Source organism: Mercenaria mercenaria, chromosome 2 (assembly GCF_021730395.1).
Source record: "Mercenaria mercenaria strain notata chromosome 2, MADL_Memer_1, whole genome shotgun sequence".
In the NCBI taxonomy this organism is placed as follows: domain Eukaryota; kingdom Metazoa; phylum Mollusca; class Bivalvia; order Venerida; family Veneridae; genus Mercenaria; species Mercenaria mercenaria.
Window position 1 is genome coordinate 68,580,117 of NC_069362.1, and position 14,057 is coordinate 68,594,173.

The window sequence follows — 14,057 nt, forward strand, 5'->3', positions numbered from 1 at the left end:
GTTACCTTCAATGATTACAACATCAAATTAATTTATTATATTGACGTTTCCTTCTGATAAAAGAATTGCTATAATAAATACCTTTTTTATCAGATCAAATTTACTATGAATGATATTGGTGCATACTTTTTTACATCTGTATAATTTGAAACTGAATTTGTCCATCTGCAAATAACTATCTTGCTTTGATTATGAAGTTTAACACAGATAAAATTTTGATTTCAAAGTTAACATTTTAACCTTAGTATAGGGAGCATTTTATCACTACATCTATATACCAAATTTCAGCAGATGTTATTGGTTACTAGGTATCTTGATGGGTTTTTTTCAACACTGATGGGGGGAAAGCTTACAAAATATTTACAGTATCGAAATATTTTGGTGCACCAAATACCAAAATGAAGAAATATTGGTTGTACTTAGCTTTAAATACATGTATAGTCTATTATTGATAATATGACATGTGCTTCATTGGAATTAAAGGTAAATTATTTTTTTAAGTCTTCATGTTTATATATTTATTCCCACCACTATTTGCTCTGCTAATTGCTGATCCATTCTGATCAGAAGTTAATAGAGAATGTTTGACTGTGGTCAGCAGATGACCCTGTTGTTTTTGGGAGTCAGTAGGGTAAAGGTCAGTGTCAAAATGACGTTTATAGAGTTTCCTCTCAATAGATAAAGAACACGTTAGCAAATAGTCATCAAACTCTGTATGATAATTACCATTGGCAGTAGATTGTTTGGGGTGTCAGCTGGTCAGTGGTGAAGGTGGTTACCTAGTTACACTCTATAACTAAAGAAAGTTATTGTCTACAGTTGTCAGACTCCATCAGATGATTGCTTGTTGTTAAGGTCAAGGTCACATTGACACTACAGAACGATTGCCTACTGTCGTCAAAATTGATTTGCCTGTGGTCAGTAGGTCATAGATGATATTGACCGTGAGTTAAACAAGAGCTTGTAGAACATGAAATGCCTCCCTTTATGCATTCAGTAACTGTACAAGGAACAGAAATTATTTGGTCACTGTGCACTGGACGTTTGACGTACTGACTTCAAATCAATAATTATGGGTCATTTACCAGTCATAAGTGACCTCGATATCAAATGCGATCTTGGACCAAAGCATTCTCTAGTTATTCGGCAAAATAGAATTCGGCTGTTTTGTGTCAATGTGATCTTGACCCGACTTACTGACCTCGAAATCAATAGGGGGCATTTACTGGTCATGATCAACCTCCCTATTAAGTTTCGTTATCCTAGGCCCAAGCCTTCTCCAGTTATTATCTGAAAACGGTTTAACTGTTCCAGGTCACTGTGACCTTTTCCTTTAACCTACTATCTCGAAATCAAAAGAGGTCACCTGCTGGTCATGACCAACCTCCCTATCAACTTTCATGATCATATGCCCAAGTTTTCTTGAGTTATCATCCGGAAACCGATTGCCGGTCTACGGACCGACCGACCAACATCTGCAAAACAATTTCTTTGAAGGGGGCATAAAGATAGTGTCTACTCAACAACAGTTACAAAAAAACGATTCGGCCCACAAACTACTTCGTAGGATGCTTGCCTGTTGTCTGTAGATGAAAGGGTTCAATATGTTTGAGGTAAAGGTTATAATGACTGCCTTTCAACTAAGAGGATGATTGCCTGAGGGCAGCAGTTGACCTGTTACGTTTTGGGGTTCAGCAGGTCAAAGATCGAGGTCACACCGATTGTTATTAGCTCACCTGTCACGCAGTGTCAAGGTGAGCTTTTATCATCGTCCATCCGTCGTCTGTCTACAATTTCTTGTGAACACGATAGAAACCACATGTTGCAACATATTTTTATCACACTTGCACACCACTTGTATTGGCATAATATCTCGGTTCCTTTCGAAAACTGGCCAGATTTCATTATGGGTTGAAGAGTTATGGCCCCTTAAACGACAAAAATTGTTATTTTTAGCTTGTGAACACGATAGAGACCACATCTTGCAATCTATTTTAATCATACTTGCACATTACTTGTACTGGCATAATATCTCAGTTCCTTTCAAAAATTGGCCAGATTCCCTCACGGGTTCCAGATTTATAGCCCCTAAAAGGGCCAAAATGTGCTATTTTTGGCTTGTGAACACGATAGAGACCACATTTTGTAATCAATTTTAATCAAACTTGCACCCAACTTGTATTGGCATAATACCTCAGTTCCTTTCGAAAACTGGCCAGATCCTATCATGGGTTCCAGAGTTATGGCCCTTTAAAGGGCCAAAATTTGCTATTTTGGATTTTGCAGCCATATAGAGACTTCATTTATGGTTTGATTTGATACAAACTTGCAAAATAATTTTAACAATAATAGATTTTTGATTCCATGATGAATCCGTCAGATCCAATCATGGGTTTCGGAGTTACGCCCCCTGATTGACTCTTGAAAAAGAAAAAAAATTGTTAATTTTTACCTTCTGAACACAACAAAAGTGACATTTTACATTTTATTTTAACCACACTTACACACAACTTAAGACACTATACGATCTAGGTTCCTTTTGAAAACCGGCTAGATTCCTTCATGGGTTCTAGAGGTACTGCCCCTGAAAGGGGCAAAATTTTCTATTCTGACCGTTTCAGCCAATAGAGGTTCCATTTATGCATTGATTTGATACAAACTTGCACATAATGTTTATCTGGATGATCTTTGGGCCAAGTTCGAAACTGGGTCATATGGGGTCAAAAACTAGGTCACCAGGTGAAATCAAAGGAAAAGCATGTCAAAAAGACCACTCTGACTCAAGATGCAAAAGCATCAACACATAAAAAGCAAAAACAAAGTATCTGGTTCAATCTTTCATGGAATTCTGAATTTCCTTGGATTAAGTAATATGCTGTAAGTAACAATCATGCATTCTGTACACAACTGTTGGCTCAGCTCAGTTCAATATAGGAAACTCGATGATTTTTTCATGAAAACTGCTATGTAGCACGTAAAAAAATGAGCGAATTAAAGTCTCCCTTATTTTCACCCAAATCTCCCTTAAAGTGGCATTATGAGCATCTTACAGCATGTAGTGTGTTTTTGGTGACTGTTTTATAAAAGCAAGTTTTCGGTTGCTGTGCATTTAAATGTGTTTAATTAACAATAATGCCGCATAAGTATTTGAAAGTGATGCTTTAGAAATGAAGAAATCGGACTAATAAAAAATAGTTCATTTCTTCAGTCTTGTACGCAATGATCTCCCTTACCTATAAGTAGAGATTTCTGAGGTTGAAGGGAAGCAACTCCTGCAAGCAGTTTGACTTTTCTTAAAAAGACTGCCCCAGTCAAAATAAGAAAAGTCATATTTAAAAAGTTATTATTTCGTAATGGTAACAGGAAGAGTTTGGTATATTGGGTTAAAAACTATAATTTCCTCCACCCTTTTTACACACATATCTTTTTGTGCTGTATTTTTACTTGAAAAATGCGTATAATTCCACTTTAAAAAAACCCTGTTGAGGCTAATCTCCTTTATTGACCATCAGGAAATATGGCATTTGTGCTTGTTAACACCCTAGAGGCCACATTTATGATCCTATCGTCATGAAACTTGGTCAGAATGTTTATCTTCATGATTCCTTGCTCGAAACTTGGTCATGTGGGGTCAAAAACTAGGTCACCATGCAAATCAAAGGAAAGGCTTTTTAACAATGCAGAGGCCACATTTATGACCCTACCTTCATGAAACATGGTCAGAATGTTTATCTTGAGGATTCCTAGGCCAAGTTTAACAGGTGAGTGATATAGGGTCATCATGACCCTCTTGCTTTCATAGTGTGATTGCGCTTGGTCAGGAGATGGCCCCTATTGTTTTGGTCAGTACCCCATGGGTCGGCATCACCATTGAGATTGAAAATACATGTTTCTGATATACTTAGGCCTATGACCTTCAAATTTCATAGGACGATTGTATTCCGATACCCCTGTTGTTTTTGAAGTCATTATGTCAAATGCCACAACATTCAAAGTACCTAGCTACTAGCTTTCACATGCCGTCATTGGCGTGAGGCATCATAATATGATTGTGTTAAAATCTTCGTGCATTTGGGCACTGGCTGGTCTGAATTTAAAACACAATCTTTGCACAACTTTTTCATGTCTCTCCTTTCTGAAATATTTTGCATTATAAGAAATGTGAGACCAAACATTAACACGAAATAGGAGAGCATAAATTCAGTACTTCCATATTCAGGCTGTATGCCAGTCATAGTTTAAATCAGTCCAATTAGCTGGTTAGGTCCTGTAATAGAGACTTTGAAAATAATTTTTGATAAGTGATGTCTTGTTGCTAACGGTTTGAAATGAAACGTTTCTTTCTATTAAATGGGCCAGACGAGAGAGCCGAATGAATTCTGCAAATTTTTATGCTTTACTCCGAACACTCTTGCTTCTACATTTACTGAGTAGTGTAAGAAGACAAATCACCGTCTCGCATATGAACTTCATAAATGAGTGTCCGGTGTTTTAATCAAAACGATACTTTCTTGAAACAAGAAATATCTTTAAAAAAGATGGTCAGCGTGATGTAACTGAAGCACAAGTTATATATGGGCAGAAACCTGTATTTTAAATCTTTTGGCAATGTTGAAAGGGGCCTCTGTGAAATTTTGTGTAAATGAGAACAGTAGTTCTGAAGAAGACTGTGTTTAGAAATTGGGAGGGACACACGACGGACACCAAACAATCACAAAAGCTCACTTTGAGCGTTTGGTGCTTAAAAGATGGTAACAGTAAGCAAACAATATTGAAATACGTTCTATACTTAATTTCTGGAATTGTTGGAAGCAACATGAACCCTTACCCTACTTCAGCTTATTATCAAATTTGTCTATCATTCAGAATATGTACAGTACTGTTTTCACCGGAAAGATTACTTTAAATTTTAAAGTCTAAAATTAAACAGTATCGGACATGTTGCAGGTTAGTAATGATTTGCACTGGTTAGAAATTGTTGCTGTAATGCAGGGTAAGAGTTAATGACTGTATAAAACAAATAACATTTTTGTAAAAACAAAACTTAAGGAAAGGAAACTTAACAAAACGGTAATAGCTTAACAAGAAAACTTAACAAAACAGAAATATGTCCGGATGAGCAGATGAATATTTGGTTACGCACACCTGTTCAAGTGGTACGCATATGCTGTACTTATAGGTAGCATTGTTTAAATATTGGTAAGATTTTATTTGTCATAGATCATTTTCTTAGAATCAGGTGCCAGACAGTCCATGGAGATGCATGTCTTGGTCCTTAAAAGGTAGCAGTTGGTAGTTTCCAGCCACAGATTCGAATTGGCCAGGTCAAAATCTGTCATTAGAGATAAAACCTTGAAGTGAAGGCTGTTTTGATGTTTGAAATATTTGTTGATGTGAGTTTGTGATTAACAAGTTTAAGAATGGTATGTTGCAGAAATTCTGGCAGATGCGAATGTAAGCTTGATGGCATCCTTTTCATATAACTGCTTGAAATGCATATATACCACTATCAGCATTGAGCGTGTCGTGAACTGTCAAATGTCATATAGGCCTCACACAGTTGAAAATAGTGAAAAATTTAATCTGATGACAGGTATTTTTGTCCAGCTCTGCAAGTAATACTTGAAACTGAGTATAGAATGCAAGTGGTCATTTGGCTCTATCATTTCCCCTAACATGTTAAGGCCAGTTGGAGATATGGCTAATTTGGGCTGAAATGTCATGTATTTTCGCGGGCTGAAATTATCTTTCAGGTGGCTTGTGGATTTAAAAATCTATGCTTTGTATGAAGTTTACTATGTATTTTATTTCTTCTTCAAGTAAGATGTAAAACCGGTATCTTTTTATTTTCAGGTCTGCATCTCGTAAGATATCGGAAGCCGTCTGACTTGGCCACATCGCTCGGAAGTCCGAAGTACTAGAAAAAACCGCCATCTGCTACCATAGAGGTTATAGATGACGAACGCGTTGTCATTTCACTCTGTGTCACACGTGACTCAGAGTGAAGCATTTTCAGCCTTTCCTCCAATCAGCGCCACTCTTACAAAATCTCTCATTATGGCTGAAAATACCGAGAATACCTTACCAAGCAATCCGATTGGAACATTATTCAGGCGGCATAAGGTCATACGAGGTCATAAAATCGTGCTTAATACGGCACGCCGAAAAAAAAATTTAAAAAATAAACGGACACGCGTAGGTGCAATAAATCATTATCTGGATCGGGTCTTGGTTGCTTTTGTAGCAAACAGTGACACGTGACTTTTGTGACTGTATAATTAATTTGGTATATCTTGTGGTCACTGCTCAGACAATTATAACAAGAAACTGTGTCGCAACTATCAATATATTTTCATCTATGTTATATATCCATAAGACATCGCTTTTACAAGACAAACGGAGAACGTCGACCAACTGCTTGACCCTGCAAAAATAAAAACAGATAGAAACCTCAATTAAACGAATTGCTGGGAGTGACGCTGAAAGCAACATTTCTCAGTGCCTTTGTAATTACAAAGCATGAGTGCAGTATCTTTGTGGTTCCATGTTACTTGCGGAATTGTAATCTTTCTTTTCTTCAAATTTGCCCTATTATCATTCGGTTATTTACTAATTCAGATTTTACACGAAATTCATAGTTCTAAGTCCACACATAATATATGATTCATAATATTGTATTTTTGTAAGTTTCTGTTTTAATAGTGTATGGAAATAGAATGAAAATAATACTGGTAAATGGAAGAATACTCATATAAAGAGAAGATCACTTGACTGTGTGCACTGTAACGTCGTTAATGGAACACCTTCCAGTACTGTAGTAACTTAAAATATGACATTAACTTATAAACTTACCGTTGCGGGCGCGCATTGTGCAGGGATATAGAACACTTCTCTGTTGGCAATGCCAGGACTGATGTTTGCAAATACAAGAGACTCCATAGTTTCCGCTGTTAAAACATAATTTTTTATAATTACAAAATGTTAGGAAAACGGTAGACCTATTCAGGAGCGGTCTGAAATAAGTTCTCTGCACTTAGATAAAAACAAAGATTTACATAACACATGCCATTAAAATTATTTGAGTCTCATTTTCTATCCACGACATATTTCACGATTATAGAAGTTGCATTGTAAAAACAATTATATATGTTAAAAGCAAAAGCACATCTACGCTAAAATACCATACTGTATACAAGAAAACTAGATAAGAAACAATTAATACATTAATACAGATACATATTTTTTTTAAAAATATATACTCTAGATAATCTATATATTTTACGCATATAAAACAGTTATGTTAATAATATAAAAAGGTATTATAATCAAAATAATTCATTTTCCGTTCTTAGGAAAGCCAGACCACCAGAAACTTCATTCCAACCATAACAAAACCGTGACACAGCCCGACATCAAGCCGATACTATAGGCGTCTTCCAATCGTTCTTCGTGTTACCTAGTACCGTACCTGCCATTTGAAAAATAATAAGAAAAAAGCCAAAGGTATTGTGTGACGTCTAATAGCATGTGAATCACGAGGGTAAGATTGTACAAAATTAACTCACTTGTAGCTCCATATTTCTGTCCAGTAATAGCCTCCAGATTGCCTGTAAGAACTTCAGAAACGGGTGCACAGGTGTCGGTAGTGACGGCTAGATATACCTCATACCCTTCATACTGTATCAAATATGCTTTTATTTTGACAGAGTTGTCCCCGAGGCCATAATACATGTTACTTGCTGTCTCTGTGGCATTGTCTGAAATGACAAGATATTCTCAAAACGTATACACAGATCGCAAACACACCTGATATTCTTCGTAAACTTTGTCAAAGTACGAAACCGAGACCAATTTCAGTGTGTATATCAGGTCTCGTGTATATCCCCTAGAACATAAAGATGAAATTTTTCTCCTTACAAAACGACAGGAGTTCTTAAATATAATTGTAATCATTCAGTCTTAGCCCGCTTTATGGTGTCTATGTGTAACATCTTAAAAACTGAATGTGATTCGACAATGATGTTTTAGATATATACAGTTACACTAGTGACACTTAGAAAGATTTTAACCTAAACATCTCATACACCTTTATTTAAATCTCTGGAGCACAGAAAAATGTATGTCACATTTCATATAACTTCTGTTGGATATCATATGAAATGTCCATAAAAACATAAGATACTATTTTTTCCATAACCAAATTTGTCCAAATGAAAGTCAATATGGCTTAAGAATAGTTTATTGCATGTTCATTGTGAATCCATTGATATCAGTTAAAAAGCCCATTAGTCAAAGCAAGGGCATAAACTGACTAGATATTTTCGCCTTTGGTCAAAATTTCTCACTTTTAGCAAGACAGTTGTAGGCGTGCAAATGATTACATATATTTTTCTTTGACCTGGGTTGGTAAGTTATTATAATACAGACTCATATACCAAATTGATTGAAATTTGATACAATTTTAATATAGTTCACATCCTTTTTTGTCCGACATAGAATGCGCATGCGCGACATTTTACTTCCATTACTAAGGAACGGGCTATGTATAAATTAATCTAAAACATAAGTCAACCAATAAGCACCTCTCTTGAAACTTTTAATCGTTTTTTTTTCAACAAAAACACGGATAAAGATTGATCAGCGCTACACTGCACAAATCCTTGCGGACTTAAATTAGATTTGGAAAAGCCTTTGATATTTCTGATGAGGTTATTGTTCACTTAAAGAGGAACCAATGAGCATAGCAAAGATCGTGAAAGGCCATGAACGCTAAGCGTGATTCTTCTGCTGCATGATTTATTGCTAAAAGTCTCGTTTCCATGTAATTATGAGATTCGAGCTTTAAACAAACTCTAAATTCTACCTTGTATATAGAAAGGGATTAAACTTTTTAAAGCCAGTATGTGCACAAAAATGTGCGTAGTATGTTTCCAGACGGACGAGTAGATCTTGCAGACATTGAACTGTCTTGAAACAAGAAAAGTAAATTTCGCAACACCTCTGCAACGGTTTTTAAAGCTCTCTGTACGCGGTCTAAAATATAGGGAATGTTGAAGATACTGTTGCAGTATGTAATTTTAAGACCTTTAAATGATTAAAAATTGATCTTAAGGGCACATGGAAGAAACTGTATCAATAAACCATTAATGCAACTTTGTTGTCTTTGTGTAAGTGGTCTAAAATGATTCATTACCGTAACGGATCTCAAATAAGACATTTGTGACAATTGAATATAAGTTTACGTTTATATTGTTCAAAAAGAATCTCGTATATTGGAAAAAAATCATTGAAATCTATCAACTGTTTTATTTCGGCTACAAAAGTAAAAGTGCTTGTTTACTATAGCGACACCCCTTCATGTTTGACTTATGGGACAGCTGTACATTAAACAGTATTCCTTCCATCGTCCCGATTGCGTTGCGTGCGACTTATCTTGCTCGGTTTTAGAGTAATGTCAGGTGACACACGTACCGGGTATGCATCCTGAGATCCATGGTGCGGCTACAGTACGCTTACAATCATTACCGGTCATAGTGTACATAATGTTCTGAAAAAGATAGTGTTTTAACATCAGTAATAATTCTCGTCTGACTACTAGCGTACTCAGCTAACATGAAATACAGTGATGGAAACGATTGATAATTATAATGTGCTTATATTTATGACCTGGCTGACTATTTATTAGAAATATTTTACATTGGCTAATTCTATCAAAATTTACTTTTTAGGGTAACTCGGCTACATTCATTAGATTTAGTTTCATTCTGTTCACGCGATATGCACCAAGTTACCTATTGATTTTAATGCTACAGCCTGTGCTAAAAATATCTCCGCCAGGTCAGAAAATATGCACTATACTGATTTTGAAATAAAGTTATAAATGTGATACTTCCATATAGGCCTTTATGACTGCCGACTGTTTAAACACCATGAATGATTAGTCAAATATTTTACATTTGTTAGTCTTTATTGCTCGCTTTTAAAATCTTTAAAGATGTCTCACATTTTTATGGTCGTTGACAACTCGCTGCATTACGGGATTGCCGTCAACTGTCAGTGTCTGGTTGTAGGCGACAATTCTGTTCACGCTGTCATAAGACATTCTCATCGTTCCCTGTTCAAACAAATATAAAGTAACCTCTGTTACTACATCTCGAACTACAGTGTAACCTCTGTTACTACATCTCGAGCTACAGTGCAACCTCTGTTACTACATCTCGAACTACAGTGTAACCTCTGTTACTACATCTCGAACTACAGTGTAACCTCTGTTACTACAGTGTAACCTCTGTTACTACATCTCGAGCTACAGTGTAACCTCTGTTACTACATCTCGAGCTACAGCGTAACCTCTGTTACTACATCTCGAGCTACAGCGTAACCTCTGTTACTACATCTCGAGCTACAGTGTAACCTCTGTTACTACATCTCGAACTACAGTGCAACCTCTGTTACTACATCTCAAAGTACAGTGTATACAAAACTCTGTTACTACCACATCTCGAAGAACAATTTTACCTCAGTTACCACCACCTCTTGAAGAACAGTGTAACATCTGTTATCACTACCTCTCGAACTACATAGTAACCTCTGTTATCACCACATCTCGAAGAACATTGTTACCTCTGTTACCAGCACAATCTAAAATTACAGTGTAACCACTGTAACAACAATCTCTCCAACTACAGGGTAACCTCTGCTAAAACACCTCTCAAACTACAATGTTACCTTTGTTACCACCACATCTCGAATTTCAGTGCAATCTCTGTTACCACCACATCTCAAATTACAGTGTTACCTCTGTTACCGCCACCTCTCGAAGAAACAGTGCAACATCTGTTACCACCACCTCTTCTTGTAATTTCTGCTAGCGACACCTCTCGAACTAAAATGTAACCTTTGTTATAACCAACGCTCCAACAACAGTAAAAGCTGTAATAATACATCCTCTTGCGGTACAGTTTAACCTCTATTACCAACACCTCTCCAAATACAGTGTAACCTCTATTACCAACTCTTGAACTACAGTGTAATCTATTCCAAACTTTGAACTACAGTGTGATCTCTGTTACCACCACCTCTCCAAATATAGTGTAACCTCTATTACCAAGACCTCTTGAACTACAGTGTGATCTCTGTTTCCACCAACTTTCCAACTACAGTGTAACCTCTGTTACCACCACCTCTCCAAATATAGTGTAACCTCTATTACCAAGACCTCTTGAACTACAGTGTGATCTCTGTTTCCACCAACTTTCCAACTACAGTGTAACCTCTATTACCAAGACCTCTTGAACTACAGTGTGATCTCTGTTTCCACCAACTTTCCAACTACAGTGTAACCTCTATTACCAAGACCTATTGAGTTACAGTGTGATCTCTGTTTCCACCAACTTTCCAACTACAATGTAACCTCTGTTATAACATCTCGAACTACAGTGTTACTTCTGTTACCACCACCACTCCAACTACAGTATTACCTCAGTAACCACCTTCTCTCAAACTACAGTGTAACCTCTGTTACCACCACCTCTCGAACTACAGTGCAACCTCTGTTACCGCCACCTCTCGAACTACAGTGCAACATCTGTTACCGCCACCTCTCAAACTACAGTGTAACCTCTGTTACCGCTACCTCCCGAACTACAGTGTAACCTCTGTTATCATCACCTCTCGAACTACAGTGTAACCTCTGTTACCGCCACGCCTCGATCCCAAGGTAATTTATGTTACCGCTATCTCTCGAACTACAGTGTAACCTCTGTTACCACCACCTCTCGAACTATAGTGCTCCCTCTATTATCGCCACCTCTCGAACTACAGTGTAACCTCTGTTACCGCCACCTCTCGAACTACAAGGTAACTTCTGTTACCGCTATCTCTCGAACTACAGTGTAACCTCTGTTACCACCACCTCTCGAACTACAGTGCAACCTCTGTTAGAACCACCTCTCGAACTACAGTGTAACCTCTGTAACCGCCACCTCTCGAACAACAAGGTAACTTTTGTTACCGCCATCTCTCGAACTACAGTGTGTAACCAATATCCGTAAAGAAGAAATAACTATTGTTTGATACGCCTCAAAATGTGTGTGTTTAAGAAAAGAACTATAGTCTGGTAGTGTAATATACGAGTGTTCACACTAGTAAAAATGTGAGAAAAAAAATCAAAACTGTACTTGCCTCCACGGTGATTGCATTGCCCTGGTTTACAATACCCATAACTAACCCCGCGTCCCCTTCCCACTGGTCCGGGGAACAGCAGAACTTTGCTGCGGATGCAGACGACAACAGGGCAGCGAAAAATACAAACATGGTGAACTGTTGGTAAAAAGGATTTAGAATTAGACTTGTTTTCATCTACACAACTCAATGGATGAAAGCGAAAACGGTATTATCTGCTTATCATTTTATGTACTTTTAGACCTATTTCGCTCTTACCAACAGAATTGCATTAATTGTGTATTCTCAAGTCACAGACTTTTCATTGTTATACATTTGCGCTCAGGCACCACCTGAAAATGTGCTCCAAATTAATAAACGAGTTTTTTTTAATATAGAGTAAGTTAATTTTTATGAACCAATCAAACATTTATGCAAATCAGATATAGTCTAAGTTTGCAATTTTATTTTTTAAATACTCGATGGTCTATGTGTGCACTTTAAATTGTATATAATTGTATAAATATTATTAAATGACAGTTACTCACTTCGTTCTCCCTGTCCACTGAGGTTATGAGATGAAGCTTGAGAGGTGTCGCAGATGATAGAAGATAACTTGACCTTTGCTTATCTATCTGTGTGAAGTATTGAAAAATGAGGCTCCGTGAAGGGTTATATACATACATGTACACTTGTAGAAAAAAAACGTGATATAACTCTACAACAGATCTAGAGACATTCAATTTAAATATTGTCAAAAGTAATTCTAATAATTATTGTACATTGTATAACATTTAGCCTCAATCTGACTAATAAAGTACTTGATCTTCTGAACGAAGATCTGAGAACGACCCATTCACATTCGTCTTCTGTATATTTTGGATTTCCAGTATTGCTATTTTTATTTTATCCAATCAGACGACTTGTTCGAATGTCAAAGAGTAAGAAAAATAGACTTGTTCGAATGTCAAAGAGTAAGAAAAATGTGCAGTCATTCCAGGGCTCGAACCCGGAACCCCTCGCTTACGAAGAAGGTAGCCTATCGACTGAGCTAGCCAGCTACCTGATACTTTACGACATAAGAATTGTAAATATCAAAAGTCAAGGCTACATGTAGATTTGCAAGATGTTGTAAGTTAGGCTCTGATTGGCTAGCGAAAGGGTCGTCAGAACGAGGCTATGAATAGGTCGTTCTCAGATCCTATGCGTAGCGTTATAGGAGATGTGCTTTAGTCAGATTGATTTAGCCTTACATCGACAGTGATTCATTCAACGTTCTAAACACGGGCTATTTATTCAAGTAACTTGCATGATAATTTAAGATGTTATTAAAACTATTCTATTTCACACACAAAGTATATTGAAAGCTATACATGGAAGCTTTCTTCTGTGTACTACAGACTTCATATGATCAGCCAACTGGTCTTCGGTTGTTGACCGCCCAGAGGGATGAAAGATGTTATTGTGCTGTCCTAGATGTGCGGTAGATTGAAACGGCATCCGTCCTTGTTTTCAGCTCTCCTTCACCCCCTTTTTCAAACCACGAGGGGTTCCAGTCGTCAGTTGTCACTGAATGTCCAGGACTATTATGGCGGATATGGTGCGATACTTCATTTCTACTTGAACTAGATCGTCCATGTTCACCAAAACGAGCTTTCCAGATTCTTTCTAATTCCCCGATGTAATTCTTTTTACATTGATATTGCTGATGTCCTTACCATTTAATATGGTGAACAGGGCCACAAACTTCCTTTCCTAGTCTGAAGAAAGTTGGTGTGTTAAAGTCTTCGAATCGAAGGAAGGATTCAAAGTTGCTCAGATGCAATATCTTATCTGAATACAATTTGCTTCAAACTTTTAGTGGCACATACTGCATGTGAAGATGGTCTGTACTA

General features: G+C 37.0%; 1 protein-coding gene across 1 annotated transcript; it reads right to left on the minus strand.

Moving 5' to 3' along the window:
- Positions 1 to 6,332: 6,332 nt before the first annotated feature.
- Positions 6,333 to 12,863, minus strand: LOC123562817 (uncharacterized). Its single transcript, XM_045355417.2, has 7 exons — positions 12,711 to 12,863; positions 12,184 to 12,321; positions 10,004 to 10,114; positions 9,472 to 9,547; positions 7,566 to 7,757; positions 6,853 to 6,947; positions 6,333 to 6,424 (listed from the first exon to the last, which is right to left on the minus strand). The coding sequence occupies exons 1-7, from the start codon at positions 12,846 to 12,848 to the stop codon at positions 6,386 to 6,388; spliced, it is 789 nt and encodes a 262-aa protein (XP_045211352.2). The 5' UTR covers positions 12,849 to 12,863; the 3' UTR covers positions 6,333 to 6,385.
- Positions 12,864 to 14,057: the final 1,194 nt, after the last annotated feature.